General features: G+C 40.5%; 1 protein-coding gene across 8 annotated transcripts in view; it reads right to left on the bottom strand.

Moving 5' to 3' along the window:
• letm1 (leucine zipper-EF-hand containing transmembrane protein 1) overlaps positions 1 to 16,004 on the bottom strand; it is a 29,041-nt gene extending 13,037 nt beyond the window's left edge. For 4 of the 8 annotated variants that reach the window (XR_013801111.1, XM_079641592.1, XM_079641593.1 and 1 more), the window contains exons 1-9: positions 15,653 to 16,004; positions 9,890 to 9,947; positions 8,797 to 9,289; positions 4,385 to 4,528; positions 3,498 to 3,635; positions 2,061 to 2,264; positions 1,405 to 1,524; positions 1,090 to 1,221; positions 357 to 515 (exon numbers count right to left, since the gene is read on the bottom strand). Coding sequence is in view for 7 of the 8 variants with exons in the window: in XM_079641592.1 (XP_079497718.1) it covers positions 357 to 515; positions 1,090 to 1,221; positions 1,405 to 1,524; positions 2,061 to 2,264; positions 3,498 to 3,635; positions 4,385 to 4,528; positions 8,797 to 9,289; positions 9,890 to 9,947; positions 15,653 to 15,737 (1,533 nt within the window). In the remaining variant the exon portion in view is untranslated. The remainder of the gene's footprint in view (positions 1 to 356; positions 516 to 1,089; positions 1,222 to 1,404; positions 1,525 to 2,060; positions 2,265 to 3,497; positions 3,636 to 4,384; positions 4,529 to 8,796; positions 9,290 to 9,889; positions 9,948 to 15,652) is intronic. The other 4 variants (XM_079641594.1, XM_079641597.1, XM_079641596.1 and 1 more) reach the window with 3 other exon arrangements.
• Positions 16,005 to 17,274: the final 1,270 nt, after the last annotated feature.

Below are 17,274 nucleotides of genomic sequence, written 5' to 3'. Positions count from 1 at the left end.
TGACCAATCAGAGCAAACTGGGCTCATAGGGAGGGGGGGGGGGTCTGAGCTCCAACAAGCCGTTGAGGACAGAGAGTGAATACACATACTGTACAGAGATGCTGAATGAGAAACCAATGTGATTTTGGAAAATTGAACAATGTAAATCTATTCTAGTAGACCTCAACAATGGATTATGATCAGTAGAAATGGCCATGTCATGAGACCTTTAAATATATTGGTGTCAAGTTTGCAATCAGTGATGTCATGTTCATGTTGAGACCTTTATCAAAACATTTTGAATGACATGTTTTTGTCCAAGTAACTCAATTATTTTCTTGGAAAATCGAGATAAAAGATGATGAATGAGTGGTTACCCTGGCAGCCTTTTCTGCAGCGTCGGCCAGCCTCTCGTTCTTGCGGTCATTGTTGTCCTGGCGTATGGCCGCCTCCTCCTGCAGCCTCGTCTCCAACTTCGCCTTATTGTCCACTTTGGAGCGCTCCATCTCTGCCATCATCGACTGGGCCTCCTTAGTCTGGGGAGGACAGCGTAGGATAGAGTCGAGTGAAAAGATAAAATGTTTTATATATATTTAATACATTTTTTTTAATTTGTATTTTTGTTTTGGATCGCATTTCAACTTCAGTCTACATATGTAGTTACATAGTTTTACAGAGTGGTCCGTCTTTATTCTTTGTCTTAACAAAACAAAAACAATAAGCACACAAGAACCTGGGGTGTTTTCTTTACAATATAAAACATTGACAGTGTAGATAGATCATTAAATAATATATTCAAACAGTTAAACAAAAGAAGGGCGTATCAGGGTAATCTACGTTTTCCATTTTTCCTCAGATGTAAGTTCCTGAAGTCTCATAGAGAAGGTTATTCTTTCAATTACAAAGATTTATTTTTGTATATATTTCTTAAACCACAAGCCAAACCTAAGATGCCTTTGGTGCAGCTGAGAATATTATATATAACAGCTTTTTTACTGCCGACTGATTTTGCAAGCCAATTATTCTCAGTATATAATATGAACAGTATCAATGCCCTTTTCCAGAAAGTTGATTTTGCTATGGCAAACACGACTAAGCATATGAACGTACCACCACTTCGGGCAGCGTCTGCAGGGTGGTCTTCAGCTGGTCGGCGGGGGACAGGGTGTCGGGGAGGAACATGGCTCGGGACAGCAGCAGCAGGGAGGTGGGGATCTGCTGCTTCAGATGCAGCTCCAACCACTACAGGAGCCACATGTAACAGTGAGTGAGAACAGTGAGACCACAGATACTTAAACTCCTATTGTTTGAGTCTAAAAAGAATCTGAGAGGGAATGAATAGAAGTAGATGAGCAGAGAATAGAATAAGGTTTCATATGTTCCCCTGCATATCAAATCTCCTTTATCTCTTTTTGCAGATGTTACCTGGACGAGTTGCTCTCTCAGTCGTTCCTCTGTGACTCCCAGAGATCTCATCCCTCTGACGCGACAGGCTGTCTGCACCTCGTTCACGTTCAGACTCTCCACCCCTTCTTCTGCTATCAGCTGGAGAAACACAGATCACACAGACATTAAAATCATCAAATGTCTTCTTAAAATATGTAACTACAGAAGTGCTCTACCTATAACATCTGACCAATTTCTGATTTCCCTTTTTAATGGAGTTTAAAGGTAGGGTATGTAAGTTTGAGAAACCGGCTCGAGATACACTTTTTGTTATATTCCATGGAATGCTCTTAACATCCCGATAGCAATGAATATCTGAAGTGCTTTGACAAAAAATCCATTAAAAAAATGTCATCTGTGGAAGCTGTAGCGCTGTAAAAAGCACCGGCTAAAGTAACTGGATGGCCTACCTGCCTGTCAGCCTTCCATCTGTGCACAAACTTATCTCGTGCCCTCATTGGTCATGTGCGCGTTCGTGTGTGTTGGAGGAGGGGCTCTGTAAGGAAGTGGCAGATTTTCTCCGGTCGTGTATTTTCAAATTCTAGCGCACTCGAGCTGGTTTCTCAAACTTACATATCCTACCTTTAAAAGTTTGAACGTAAAAAGTGGAAACAAGTTGATTTTGAGTTTCATACCTTGTCATCGGCACGGATGGCCCTGAGCTTCATGATGAGCTGGAAGCGCAGGAAGTTGTTGGTCCCGATGGACTGGAGCTCCAGGAGCCGGCAGAGAGCCACCAGCTGAGGCCGGGTCAGGTTGTCCAGAGTCAGCTCGTCCTCGAACAGTTTGGAGAATTTGATGATCTGCTCATTACTGGGTCGCTCCCCGGAGTTCCGTATCTACAGACATGATAACGTTTATAAAGTTATATAGTGAAGTATATAGTTCTGGACGAGGGAAATCTGAGAGCTAAGGCAGGTCAGATTTTTCAGGCCAATTTATAGCCGTTTTTAAAAAAGAAATCATGAAGTGAGAATACAACAGATATTTACTGCTCCTATGTTATCGAAGCTTCACCTATAATTGTGTAGCATAAAGACTAGAAACTAGAAAGATAACTGCAATAATAACCTTATTTTAAACGTTTTACTTACTAGAGTGCAACACACATACATGGACAACTTCCATTAGGCGCGTTCACACCAAGTACTTTTCCCACAAAGGTTCCTGAGAACTCTTTAGTTCTCATGAACTAAGTACAGATCGCGTTCACACCGGAAATTAGTTCCTGGGGGTGGATTAGGCAAATGAAGCCGCTGACGTCACTTCTTCTTCTTCTGCTTTGGGTTTACTGGCAGGCCGCAAACAACTTCACGGCGTATACTGCCGCCCAAAATCCCCGGCCGGAAGTCCCCGGAGTTAGGGACTGGCTTCAGTAGAAGCTGCTGGGACTCCCATCAGCTTCTACTGAAGCCTTCAGAGTGAACGGCCAGAACACCGACACCTCCTCATCTCCACCGCTCCCATGTTTTATGTTGTGTTGTCATAAGTTAGTCTCTCTGCGTTTCTGCGCTGGGCTGGGCTAATGCTAATGCTAATAATGCAATGCGAGGATAATAAAATGGCGGCTTCACAAACGTTTTTGGGAGTTTGACGGGGCGTGGTTTGCATTCCGCCCAGCCAATCAGACACAGGAACCTTTTTCTCCCACGAAAGTCCCTGCTCTCTAGCAGGGACTGAAAAGGGGGTAAAAAAGGTTCCCTAGAACTAATTTAATTCCTGGGACTTTTTGGTGTGAACTCAACTAAATCGTAGTTCTCAGGAACCTTTGTGGGAAAAGTACTTGGTGTGAACGCGCCTATTGTTTCCATGTAAATCCATGTGTATTTTGTAAATTGTGTAACTTTTTATTTTATTCTATTTTTTACGATATTATAACTTTTTTTTTACTTGAATACTTTTTTATGCATGTAACATTATGTAACATTAAGCCGTCGTTGGCTCTTTTTCTGCTGTAACAACGTACATTCCCCCTCTGTGGGACTAATAAAGGTATTCTGATTCTGACCACCAGAGGGCGGTACTGAGTCTGCTTTGACTAATGTTCTGCCTCAGTAAACACCGACACCAACCTTCTGGAAGAATGTGGAGAACTCCTCCGTCACGTTGCCCTGGTCCGCTTTGTTTCTCAGAGCGATCTCCTCGATGGTGTCCTGCAAGAACTTGGCCATCTCCAGTTTGACCCTCAGCTCCGTTTTTAACCTCTCCTCCTGAAAAACAAATTCAATGTGCGCTATCAAATCAAACTCCCCATTCTTCAAAAAACTATAATGTAAGACATTTTGTTGAACGTGGTGTTGCCAAAATTGTTATATGATAAGAGTGCCATAGAATGAAAGAAATATCTTTAAGCTCTTGTCAGTAATAGTCTTGCAAGTATTGTTTTGAATTATACGGAAGGTAAATCTGTCAGAAGAAATGGCTCATTTATCAACCATTTATACAACACTAATACCAGGGGAAAATAAGTTCTCCAATAGTTGTGCATTTTGGTTGAGAAACAAAAGAAATATGATAAATATATTAGTATTTATAATTTGTAAAAACATGGAAACAGGAAATGTACATTGCCTTATTCTAAGCATTGCCAAATGTGAACTATATAGAAAAGTAGGTGATGGAACCTGTGCTGTGGATCAGACTGTAATTAGGATTAACCTCTCTTCGGATGATTAAACACAAACAGCCAGATTATCTCATCAGCATCCTGGGTGAAGGTTCAGGATTCAAACGAAGGAGGATTGTTTTTAATCATTCAAATGTCAACGTGTTCTCAATGGACTGCCATATTAAAACAAATCCATCGCAAAACAATGACAGGACACTCCATAGCTGATGATTTGATTATAAAAAGTATTGTTAGTTGCGGTCTTTGATGTTACTGTGTCTCAGCCATAATTGGAATACAATGAAGATCTGAAACACATACAGATTTATTCTAAATGAAAAGCGTGACTACCTTCTTTGACTTTGTCTCGAAGGTGGACGGCAGCATGTTGGGGAAGAGTTTCAGAGCTACAGGAAGCAGGAACTCCATGAAGGGGACGATGATGAACACCAGGAAGGGCACCAGCCTGAAGACGTCGGCACATGTTCTGAGGAACTGGGGAGAAAACATTGGAAAAACTCAAATTAGAAGGAATTATTTTCCTATTTACACTGCAGTATGGCTTGTATTCATGTATTCTATATACCTGTTGGGTTTATTTTATTATCTTTGCTTTTTCATGCATGTTTTTAAATGCCATTGTATAATGTGTTTGTGCTGTATTTCTTTATTTTAGTTTGTAAAGCACTTTGAATTGCCGTGTGCTGAAAGGTGCTATGTATGTATGTATGTATGTATGTATGTATGTATGTATGTATGTATATATACACTTGCCTTGTCTTGCCTTTACATTTAGAAAATGAGGACATTTGGAAATTATTTAAAATGAGACTGGTTTCAAATATTTAAATGCTTTTCTATTGCTATTTCTATGCTATTCAAATGATCATACACACCACAACTACAACTGTGTTGGCAATGAGATCTTAAGGCAACCTCCAATGAAAAGAAAGAAAGAAATACAAATAAATGAAATTAAACAGTGAGTAAACCGACAGGAATAGTTCAAATGTATTCATATAAATTAGAATAAGATAAAAGACCATGTCAAATTAAATAGTGTAGAGTAGAACACAAATACTGTACTGTACAATTGGACTATGTGGATATATGGAATAAACAGGTGTGTGTGTGTACTGTGTGGTATTCACAAACTGATACCCATGTGCACTTGTATTCACATTATATTACAATGTAAACCAGTGTCTGCTTGTGTTGTGTTGGTTTTCATTGATAAATATTGCTTTACATTGAAGCACCATTCACTCCAAGCAGACCTCCAGCAGGGGGCAGCAGTGAGGGGACAGGCTAAATATGGGAACAAAATTGTTCTTCCTTTGTCTCCTGGTACAATCACCCTGCTCAATCCCTCTAGTTTCTACACTCAGCACTTTTTTAGACCCCATACATCCCCAGGGCAACAGAAACCTCCTAATTCAATGCTGCGTCATTTTCTATAGACCAAAGTGAACATTCTGCCTCACAAGGCTCAGGAACTGTCCCCTTGTGAGGACACATTTGTGAAGCACAACCCTGAACAATCCTCAGAGTATAGAAGTACCAGGCTAACGCTAGTCTACTTTATTGTTCTGCTGTCCAACTGTGGCTTACTGGCCGTCCAGAGACGCAATCCCAACCAACCATCTAGAGAAAAGAGAGTAGAGAAGGCCAAAGCACAAGTCCCTTTTTCTCCTCCTGCATGTCAGCGGACCAGTAGGGTGAAGGGTTTCGGCCGGCCTGAGTGAAAAGGCCTTTGTCTGCTTGCCCATTGACATGTATATCATCTCCCAGAGTTCCACATCAAAAGGAGGGAGCAGGGGGGGTGACAGATTAAAATAGAAGAAGCCTTAAATGGAATATGAAAGGAGAAGATTAAGTAGGCGATGGCGCGGCAGGTTAGATGAATGGGGTGGAGATGGACTTCAGGACATGTGCTCAGCCGCATTTGAAAAGGTGCAGATGGGGGGGTGGGGGAGGTTTAATGGGGGGGGGGGGGGGGGGGGGAACTGTTGTCATCTGCAGCAAAGACTCACTGTAAAAGGGACCAGGCGTATTTCAGCTCTGCTTTGTGCTGTTGTGCCATCGCTTTGCAAAGCACGAGGGGTCCCATTATCTTTGTGTCAGTATAACTTGTGAAACTGCATTGTAAACACGCCTCTGCAGCCATGTCTGGAAGTAAAACACCTGTACATTCCTGTATATGCTCCTGCTATGAACTTATTGTAGCAAGTATTTCATTATTATCCTTGTAAAGAAAGGCTCTCTTAAGGCTTTTTAGTAAAGTGTGTAGTGTATTCACCAGCCCAACTGTTAATACTTTGCTGTACATTTTCGAATGTTCAAGGAAAAAGTTTTTATCAGTCAAACATTATTTTAAAGTGATATATCTAGTTAAACAGCATTAGCAGCAGAGGCCTTTTAAAGAGCAGCCGCACTCACAACTTGCAAAGTGGGTCCACTAAGTCTGTAGCATCCCGTCTTATGAAAGTCACCTGGTCTGACCTGCTCATCTTGCCTGAAATAACACCTGAGTGCCCACACCTGCATCAGAGTACTGCAGTAACCCCGGGGTCAATACAGACAACTTCCCTGACTGCAGGCCGACTCAAAGCAAGAGGCAGGTCACGGCACTTTAACAACATTTAATCAAATAGCTGTTTTCCTTTTAAGCAAATATGTACTACTGTTTACTTCAAGGAATGCTGTTTGGGAAGCATCAACCACCGAAGCAATGCTCGGAAACTTTGGCTAATGTACGCTTTGTGTGAAGCTAAAGTTAAATGAGTTTTATTTTCAAAGATAAAGCCTCGTCCTAAAGAGCTTTAACCACACAGCACAATCTGCTGAGCGCCTGGTTAGTAAACACTCACACTGTAGCCAATTTCTTTAATTGATCCCATTAGGTTTGAGAAGCTATGGATTAAACCGTACAGAACAAGATGTCTGGGCTGTCAGACTTAAACGTGCTGAAGTCATCTCTGGTCTTTAAACTCATGCTGCTAATCTACTCTGTAAACTCTGACTGGAAAAAAAGCTTCACTGGAAACAAATGGCTGATTGATTCATACTTTGTTTCTGTTCAAATATCTGACAGAATTCATTTACTTATCAGACGTGGTCACATGTTACCAGCAATGTATGTTTGCTAAGCCCTGCCTGATATGCTTTTTTACTTCTGTAGGGTATATGCAGGAATCCTGAAGTCAAATGTAATTCCTTTTAAGACCTTTTTTAAGACCCTTTCCATACATTTTATGACCTCACCGCAGCTTCGAGTTCTAACCGGTTATATTGACGACACACTTTACCTCACATGTACTATATTGATTGTAAGATAGCACAACTACACAGAGTGCAGACAGACTACTGAAGCCTCCTTTCCACATGAACTTCAACCTCTCTGTGAAGGTCAGGTTTAATGCAGTATGCTGCTTTGTTGCTTCTGTACTCTGTGCTCTTTCATTCCAGTAAAACTCCTCAGAAACCATTAGAAACCAGTATTTGACCAATAAACAAAACAATTGACAAAACTTTGAACTATGAAATATTTTAAACTTTGGTGAGCTTCAGCGGGGTAATGCCATATAGGAGTATATGATATAGACTATATTTAGGGGTCGATATGTGTTGACTTTACTTTAAAATAGCAGATCTCTGTGACCGGATATAGTTTGGCTTAGTGAACTCTTACCACCCCCCCCCACCCCCCACAGAGCGGACCAAGTCATCGAAACTTAAAATAAGAAGCAGCATTTTACAGTGCGCCTGGAGGGGGTTTCCCGACATGTCGTTTCAGTCAATTAAAGGGTGTTTCATGTTGTCGTTGCTGTGGACCTTCTAAATACCTTGGAAAATGCAGTTTAATACTTTTTAATAGCCTTAATTTTCGCTAAGTTGATTTATCAACTTTTAATAATTTTTAAGACCCCGTGGACACCCTGTTCTGTCAAGCTTTCCTTGTACCACACAGCACATAATGCTGTTTACAACCCAGGGGTAAAGCAGGTTTCTAAACTTCTAGCCAGCAACTAGCAAATGACATGTCAACAGGTTTTGGCAGCTCTAGCTATTTCAGCTAAAGTTAGCCACATGAAATATTTGAAAGAGACATGTTTTGTGGTCTTTTTAATGTTTTGCAGCTGACTCATTGGAAAAAGAGAATCATGTTGGAGACTCAAACATATCCACTTGATGACATACATGATACAATCTTAAAAGACTAAGGTTAAAGCTGTATCCTCCAAGCAAAAAGACACCATACATCCATACATGCTGTGCTGAGCCAAGTTGCTAAGCTTGGATAATTGTAATGCTCTTCAAGGGAGGGGTTTACCAGTTAATGCTGCATCAAGACTGTAAGGAAGGAAGATATATGGTGTTAAAATACACCTACTGTACCTCATACTTTAGGGCTGCTCCGACTGTAGCTAACTGTGGTCGTAACTTTTACCTTTACGATTACCTGCATTCTGATTCTGACCTTTTAGCAAAAAATAACTACCGGTACACTTTAATGCATTTATTTTTGGAACGTCAGCTTTCAGTACAAGGAACCGAATAAAGAATAACTGAAAACCCAATACTCCAGCAGAGGTGTTTACAAGCCAAATGTGGAACAATGTTAATAGGTGTGTGAATGTGAGGGTCGCATTACTAAAAAAGCATGTCCCCTTTAAATAAACACATTTAATGAAAGCATCCTTCTAACAGATATGTCCCCCAGAGGAACCTTTCATACAGGATATTTCCCCTGCAGGCCTCACCTGTCTCCTCTCTCGGCGGGACAGCGGGTGTCCGTTCAGCACCTGCCACAGCATGCGCCCAGCGATGGTGGTGTCGATCCACAGCAGCCTGAAGCCGTGGTAGTAGTGTTTGACTTCGTCTACAATCCACTGTCGGACGGACCTCCTCACGCGCTCTGAATCCTGCATGGGGCTGTACACCGGCCCGCCTTCCTCCATCGTCTTTTTCTTGTCCTTTAGTATACGCAGGGACTTCTCCACCTTGGAGTCGTCCCATCTCCTCCTCGAGGTGTGAATCCACCTCACACCTCGGATGTCCTGCGGTCTGGCTAACGTCCACTGGGGCCCTGTTGTGATGGCGGGGTACGCTGAAGAGGAGGCCCCCAACATAAAAGCACAGTGGAGGCGCTGGGAGTCCGGGCTCTGGCTGGGGCCCACGTACCCATCTGACAGGAGGAGGGAAGGGCCAGAGGGAGAGGCCTGGGCCAAACTGCCCAGCCGGAGCCCATCAAGTCTAAGAACACACCAAGATAAAGAGAATTAGAACAAAGACATGCTAAGTCTTAAATAATTATGAGATCAAATTTATTAGAATACAATATCAGCCAGTTTATAAAAAAAACTCTACATAATAGCTTATTAGAACAACATTTTCTAAATGAATAGGAATTAAAGTTTTTCACAACATGAACATATTATGAATATTTTGATGATTTCTAAATTCTGGTAAACACTTCTTGTGAAATTGGCCTAGTTTGCAATCTTTTAAAATGATGTTCAGAAAAGTACAGTAAAGGTATACTAAACTAAATAAGCAAAAAACAACACCTCAAAAGATGACTTTGAAGTTTAAGATCTAAGATTTAACATGGGTCACTTATCTGCAAGAATTTGAACCAGGCTTGAACAGGGGCTTTTTTTTTATTACATAATAGCAAAATCCAAGAAACCGCAAAAGCTTTAAAGTCCTTTGAAACTGAGGGCAAATCTCAAAATGTAATATTATAACTCACGGAAGACCTTTTTTAATTCTTTGGTTTTAAATTAGGCCAATATTAGGCTTCTCTCTGATGTGTGCGGGACATATAGACAGTGTAGCATTTAATTGGCTTACTTTTGACTGGAGAGTCTGAGCGCTGTGCAGTTGAAACAGGCACCATCTTGTACTTTCCCTGAAAGGAGGAGAAAAACAACATGAGCAGCCATCTTCTGAAAACCAGTCATTAGACAGAGAGGGACATGAAAACATACATAGAGGAAACTGAGGGACTTCAGCAGCTATATTCAGGTTTGAACCGGTCTGATACTTTAATGCTACTTTTTCTCTGACCCAGTAATGACTTGAGCAAAACCCCAAAGCAGCGCTTGTAACTGGATATGCAATAACGTCATATAACGTGAAGTCCCTCCTGATGCCTTTAGTGATAGTGTAGCTAAGAATGTATAACTACAGTCTGCTGCTATCTTCATTCATGTTTTACTAATTGTGGCAGTAGAATTTAAGCAGGTACTTCTGTACTGCAATATTGAGGTACTTTTTAGTACCTATAATGATCCTATGGAATATGATGCCATGCCATAAACTACCCAACAGATACAAGGAGTTAACATTCGCATAGAGTAATACATCTACATCTACAGACAAAAACACAATGTACACATTAATGCATTAGTAATATTAATTGATATGAATAAATATCTTTATTTTACTTTATGTATCTGTAAATACCTCTTCCACACAAATGAGGTGCTACATTCTTCTGTTATTGTCTTTACACTGATCTGTCTTGGAGGCCACCCTGACCCTGGGAGGCCAACAGGGCTCCCAAACCCCTGAGGCCCCCTTCAGTGTGATGTACATGCAGAGGGGAGGCGGAGTAGTGAGACACTTTCAACCAATCAGGTCAGAGCACATGGCCTAACCACGCCCTCCCTCCTGCGCTCACATGGCCCACTGCAGTGGATCCAGGGAGGCCTGGTTGAACATGTCAGGCGGTGGCCGGCAGCCAGCAGGACAGAGTTTACTGGAACAGTGTCACCTTTGTGGCTGAGCGGCCGCCTCATGTGGTAAAGAAAGAAAAGGCTAGAAATACAGTAGATTAGCTAACCCGGTAGCAGGTCAAGCAGTATAACCTCAGTCCTCTGGGTTTGATCCTCTTGGGGGTTTTACCGTTTTGCTTTCACATTTAGTCAAAGATATTTCACTTTTCACTTTCACTTTCTAATTCTGGTTGCACAACTATCATAAATCAAAATGGATACACTTTAGAGCTACAAGACAATATGTTTATTTTAACAAGTGTACAGATGTATGGCACTAGGTAATACCACTATACTAGCTGTGTTCCTGCTAGTTGATGTGTTTCTTTAACACATTGACAACCGTTATGAGGACCTTATATCTTAAAAAAGGAGTACTTAAAGTTGGGGTAGGTAATTTTGGAGAAACCAGCTCGAGTGCGCTAGAATTTGAAAATACACAGCCGGAACAAATCTGCCACTTCCTTACAGAGCCCCTCCTCCAACACACACGAACGTGCACATGACCAATGAGGGCACGAGATAAGTTTGTGCACAGATGGAAGGCTGACAGGCAGGTAGGCCATCCAGTTATTTTAGCCGGGCCGGCTCAGATGATTGGTCGTGCTTTTTACAGTACTACGGCTTCCACGATTTTTTGTCAAAGCACTTCAGATATTCATTGCTATCGGGATGTTAAGAGCATTCCATGGAATATAACAAAAAGTGTATCTCCAGCCGGTTTCTCAAACGTACCTACCCCACCTTTAATATTCCATGGGGGCAATAGTAAACCTTGTGTGAATTTTAAAATAGGGTTAGGGTTTGGTTTTTAATTATTTAACCAATTATCATGGATTGTCAGCATATAACCTAAAATAAAGCACTAGTGTATATAACACCCTTTATTGTTAGGCCCTTGCTTCAGTCAATGAAAATTCTCCCTTAAATGCCTTTAATGGAAAAAAGTATAGAAACCCCAGAAGGAGCAACAACAACGTGAGACGCACGTTTATACAGAGTGGAGAAATCACAAGTCTGGAGACTTATTTCAAAAAGTTAACTTCACTTATGCAATTGCATTCTCTGTTTCTCTGGCAATCATTCATGTCTTACTGTGTAGACACAAACTTGCAGAATAAAGAAGAGATTATGACACAAACTTTAACCATATTCTAGTAAAGTAAAACTGAAAATGATTCTAGTGTTTTTTCTCTAATGACCACATAAAATCAAATCAGAATAAACTTCTTTAGCATGGGATTAACATTTGATTTCAAATCAAAGCACTACTACCTTATTTATTTATCTGCACATCTCAGATGTAATATTTCTACAGAAGATAGGGCTGCTCAATTCATCGTATTTTAATCGAAATTACAATTTTGGCTTGCAACGATTATGAAAAGAACATAATCAAAATAAAACGATTATTTTTTTATTTTTTTTTGAAATGTAAAACTTTTTTTTTGTATTGGTTTTTCAGTTGAATTATACTTAAAGTTCAGGGAAATCAACTGTTAAAAACATACTGTTCACATTTTTTTTCCCAATACATTTTCAAAGTAAATGGATAATCGTTTTTAATAATCGTGATATCAATTATTGACCCAAATAAATCAAGATTATGATTTTTGCCATAATCGAGCAGCCCTAACAGAAGAGTATTCTGTATTAATTGGTGTTGGGTAGGATTATGATAACAATGGTCTTCGGTTTTGACCCCTTTTTGTTTTTAAACAGGGTCTAGCCTTGAAAGGTCATGGCCCAGTCATGCCCTGCTACGCCTGCTTGGTGTTACATGCGTTCGCTGCTTGATGTTTGACCCGCAGCCTGAAGCTGTGAGTCTGTTTTGTGTTAAATCACTTCCTCGTGTGTTTGTGTGCACCCTGGAGCCAGCTCAACTCACCAGTTGATACTTTGGTTCTCAGCCATTTCAACAAATATAATGATGTGTTGCACAAAAACGATCCAAACAGGGTCTTTTAACATCTTAGATTGGATCTTATGCAATTCATAGGATTGCTGGTAGGGCCATAATAATTTCTTTAACTGGAAATCTCCCACCAAAGATGATTCCTTGCATTGTGCTCTAAATCCAGGGCCATTATGAGCTTAATTGAAATTGATTATATATATTTTACATAGCTACTATTAACATAGTAATATAGTTTACAGTACACACTGGCAACTTAAAAACAAACCATAAACTAAAAATAGTTGTTTACTGGACAGTATGTTCCTCAGCCAACGTCCAGACTGTGTGCGTTTTGATATGCAAGACTTTCTGTCTATGTGGCTTTAGTGGCTCTCAAAGTATCTTCTGTCACACTATCCATCAAATATGACGTTTCTGGGTCATCATTTCCCGTTGGACAACGCTCTCGGTCACACTGACAATAAATGAACAGACGACCAAAATATACATTTTCAAGCAGAAAAGCTAAATGTGTGCAAACAGGGCTTTAAACAAGCATAGAATAAGTTAATACAAATATATACACTGTTTCATATTGTAGCATATGGCACCTTGAAACAATAACTAATAGGACACTTACAACAGTGCATGTTTACCATCACTTTATTACAATGAAAACCTTATCGTTTCTCCTGTAGTTTATTTACACTGCGTTAGATAATGCCATAACCTTTACTACTTCTGAACTTGTAACCTTAGTTTGATGACTGCTTGAAATCCAATCTGCAAAAACTGCAAGCTGATCAATGTTCAAGAGTTAATGTAGCCCATTGGTCACTATTATTAAGGAACTAAATGCTGACTCTTTGGCTGGTTATTATTATTGTACCAGAATATAGTAGTGTCCTCCACACTAGCTGCATGTAATTAAGCTCTCCTGTCAGCGGAAGAGACGTAAAGAAAGGGGAAACTACGCTCAGCCTGTCCCAGGCGGATTTAGGAGAGGCACTGACCTTTCCTTGTGAAAGCACCACAATTCGTCTGAGACTCTGGGCCCGAAGCCAAGTGCTCAGCCTCAGTCAGGCAAATTCCCTTTTACGACCTACTCATCTATTTATAAGTAAAGCTTTAATGCACCAACTAAGAGACATGGAATCACACTACTCGAGCTTTGACCTCTAATATCTTCTTCCTGACAACTATGATACACGTTACACATTGTATTTAACACAAAGTGTGCAGGGAAATATACGACCTTAATATCCATGCCTGTTATACCACGGCTAACATGCAAACCTTATCAATTAATTTATGATAGGAAATTAGTGAGTTGGTCTGCAGCCACATTTACTTTGACCACTGCCCAGTTTAAGATCGTACAAAAAAAACCTATATTGCCATACAGTATATTGTGACCCTGTCATTTTCTTGGAAATGAATTGAGAAACCAGGAATGCATGTTTAGTTTAATGTGTTAAATATGTGACAAATAACTGTGTTTGTTGATCAAAAATGATTGCTCAATGATTTGCATAATTTTCCACTATACTTTCATACACCCAGAGACAATTGATGAAATACTAAAAGCTTGGATTAAACTGTAAAGGTAGCAAAACGATACCTGTGAAGTGTTTGTGTCCTCCTGCCCAGGGACTGCAGGTATAAAGTAGCTAGAAGCCAAATCTGGTACAAAGCATCCTTTCTCTTTGTATGAGATTCATTTATTGTGCACATGTGCATAGAATAACACCCCTAAAAAACTAACACATGATATCTTATTGCATAATTCAAATGGTGAGACATATTCTGTGTATTCAAATAAATAAGTCACATGTTTGAAAATGCACAACATCCTCCCAGGGCTCTGCATTTGCTTCATTCGATTCAACCTTCTTGTGGCTCAACATTTCCCATGCTTGTCCAAACATAAACAATATGAATACAACCTAGATAAACTGTGCTACAGGATCACAAAATCGGCACAAAAGATTGTGTCATTCGTTTTATATCCAACAAAAACATCTTGCTTTGATATTCGGGTATCTTGTGAATGCTAATTTTAAGGGGGACCTGCCTGCACTAACAACAAGCATCCTCAGAGGCTGCATTGGAGAGGAGGGGGCGCTCTGCAGCAATAACAGACACCAGGTTGTCCTCAGATAACCTGCATCCCAAATCATGTTTTGCTCCTTATTGATTAGAATGGGTGCAAGCTGCAGAGCCTCGAGAACTGACAAACCTAAACCTTATGCAATATAACCTTCATGCAAAGTAGAAACCATAATAAATGACCGGCAGTTTAAAATATTATGCTGGGTTATCACCTTCAGACACCCACCATCTTCCCAAAAGCACAAACATGGCCAACCCAAGGCTCCTGCATACAGGACTGATCATGATAGCTGATCCATGATGTGGATGCTGGATAAACAGACAGGATCCTGTCTGATTAACCAGCATGGGCGGCGTGTCGCGCAGTGGGTTAGTGAGTTCGTTGGTGTTCGGATCAGGGGGTCCCAGGTTCAAACCCCACTGCAGTCAGCATGTCGTTGTGTCCCTGGGCTAGACACTTCACCCCAAATTGCTCCTGTGGGGATTGCCCACAGTATTAAGTATGTAAATCGCTTTGGAGAAAAGCGTCTAACAAGTAACATGTAATCCTGCCTGCCATAACACGGAGCATCCTCACAGACTGCAGTAGAAAGAGGGGGGCGCTCAACAGCTAAAGCAGGGTTGTCCTCATATAACCGGAATCCGCCATCATGTTTTAACTCCTTATATCAGAAAAGGTGCGGTTCAGAGTCAGGCGACAATTTGATAACACAAAAGCTTTACGTGCAATAGAGCCTTTACGCAGCTTTAGCTCGCCTCCATAGCAGTCATTATTAACCCTTAGTAACTTACAAAGCAGCATAACAAATGATCATAATCAAGTCTTACCTTTACTTTTCCTGAATTCGTTCTTCAACGACCTGGATGTTTTCATTAAAGGTGCCCGGGACCTCGTCAACAGGATTAACGCCATGCGGAGGCTTTCTGTTTGAATTCCTTTAAACAGTTACAGTAAGTTAAGAGCTAGTTAGCCTGCTAGCTAGCCAGTGCGTAGTCAATACGAAATAAACCGCTAACTTTGTCACATGAAGAAATAACACCCCCAAAAATACTTGTTTGCTTTTAACAAGCTACTACGCATGGATAACTGTACACCGGAAAATTTCGGTCCATGTCATGCCCTTCCCTTCTACGCAGATGACAGCTAACCGAACCCGGCTCCCGACTGACGTCAAACTGGGGTTATTGTTAAGCAGCTTGAGGTTATGAAAGACTTCCGGTTTGTTTATAAAAATAAAAGCATGTGTTTCCGTGTTGGACGGGCTTCCCAGGGCAAATGTGTCAAGGGCCTCTTGGCCTGGCCCCTGGACCTACGAAATGTTACTAAAACAGACATGTAACAACCACAAGGAGACTCAAAATGGTCACAACAAAACAACAGAAATAAGAAGCTGCAAAAAACACAATGGGGAAACAAATGTAATAGATTTAAAACACAAACAATTCACAAAACACAAGGTATTATACATTGGCTTTACTTTGGATAAATTATTATACGAATATTGAGACATATGAATTGAAATAAAATAAGAATACATACAAATCAAGGACCAGCAATAACACAGAAGAGTCCTAAAAAAATTACTGGCAAAGGGTGTTTAGGAGAATCCCAGTAATCAACCATTTTAAGTTGCAAGGGTAAAAGGAACCACATCCTGAGTTCTTCATGAACAGACTATTACATTTTGTAGCATGCAGATATTGTGTTAGAAATAGTTTCCCAATTGATTTGTGTTTCCCCTTTTTAACCTTAACACAACCTGGCCTTACACCTTTGTCCTCTGCTTTGTTTAACATCAACCCGACATTGACCTTGAGTCTGAAATAAAGATTGAATGAATGAATCAAAAACAGTAAGCTCCCACAGAGCACAATCATCAACATAAAAACTAAATTGAAGCAACCAACATCATTTTTGTTGGACTTCTTATTTTGTGTGAAAGTTACCGTTACATATCTATGTGATGAGATGTCCACATGCTCAAGTCATCTCTCACCCGATGTCATTCATTGTTGGAATACTCCATCAAGAATGTCTTTTATTTTGAAAGGCAAAGGTTTCCGGATGTGGTCTGTATTATTTTATTTAGTTTCACGCTCCTCAATTTCCCCTGTTGGTACTGCAGCTTGCATTTACTTCACAAGCAGGGAAGCATGTGATTCTGTGCTCTGCCATGACCGGGTCGTTGCCAGGAAGAGGAATTTAGATCATCATGTAATTATAGGTCCTCAATTAACGTTTGGCCTCCGGTTATTTAATTAAGACAAGGAACAGCATATCCTAGAAGACTGCAATCCACTCCTAATGAGTTAACCCTAAGGAATCCACCATTAGAACATAGATTACCAGACCACGACCTTAGTATACAGATACTGCATGAACATGGTTAGTGATTTATTGTAGCAACTTTTCCCTTATAAAAGCTTACGATAAATTGCATCACATAAGA

Source organism: Notothenia rossii (assembly GCF_949606895.1).
Source record: "Notothenia rossii genome assembly, chromosome: 7".
Taxonomy (NCBI): domain Eukaryota; kingdom Metazoa; phylum Chordata; class Actinopteri; order Perciformes; family Nototheniidae; genus Notothenia; species Notothenia rossii.
This window is presented reverse-complemented; position numbering and strand designations above follow the sequence as displayed.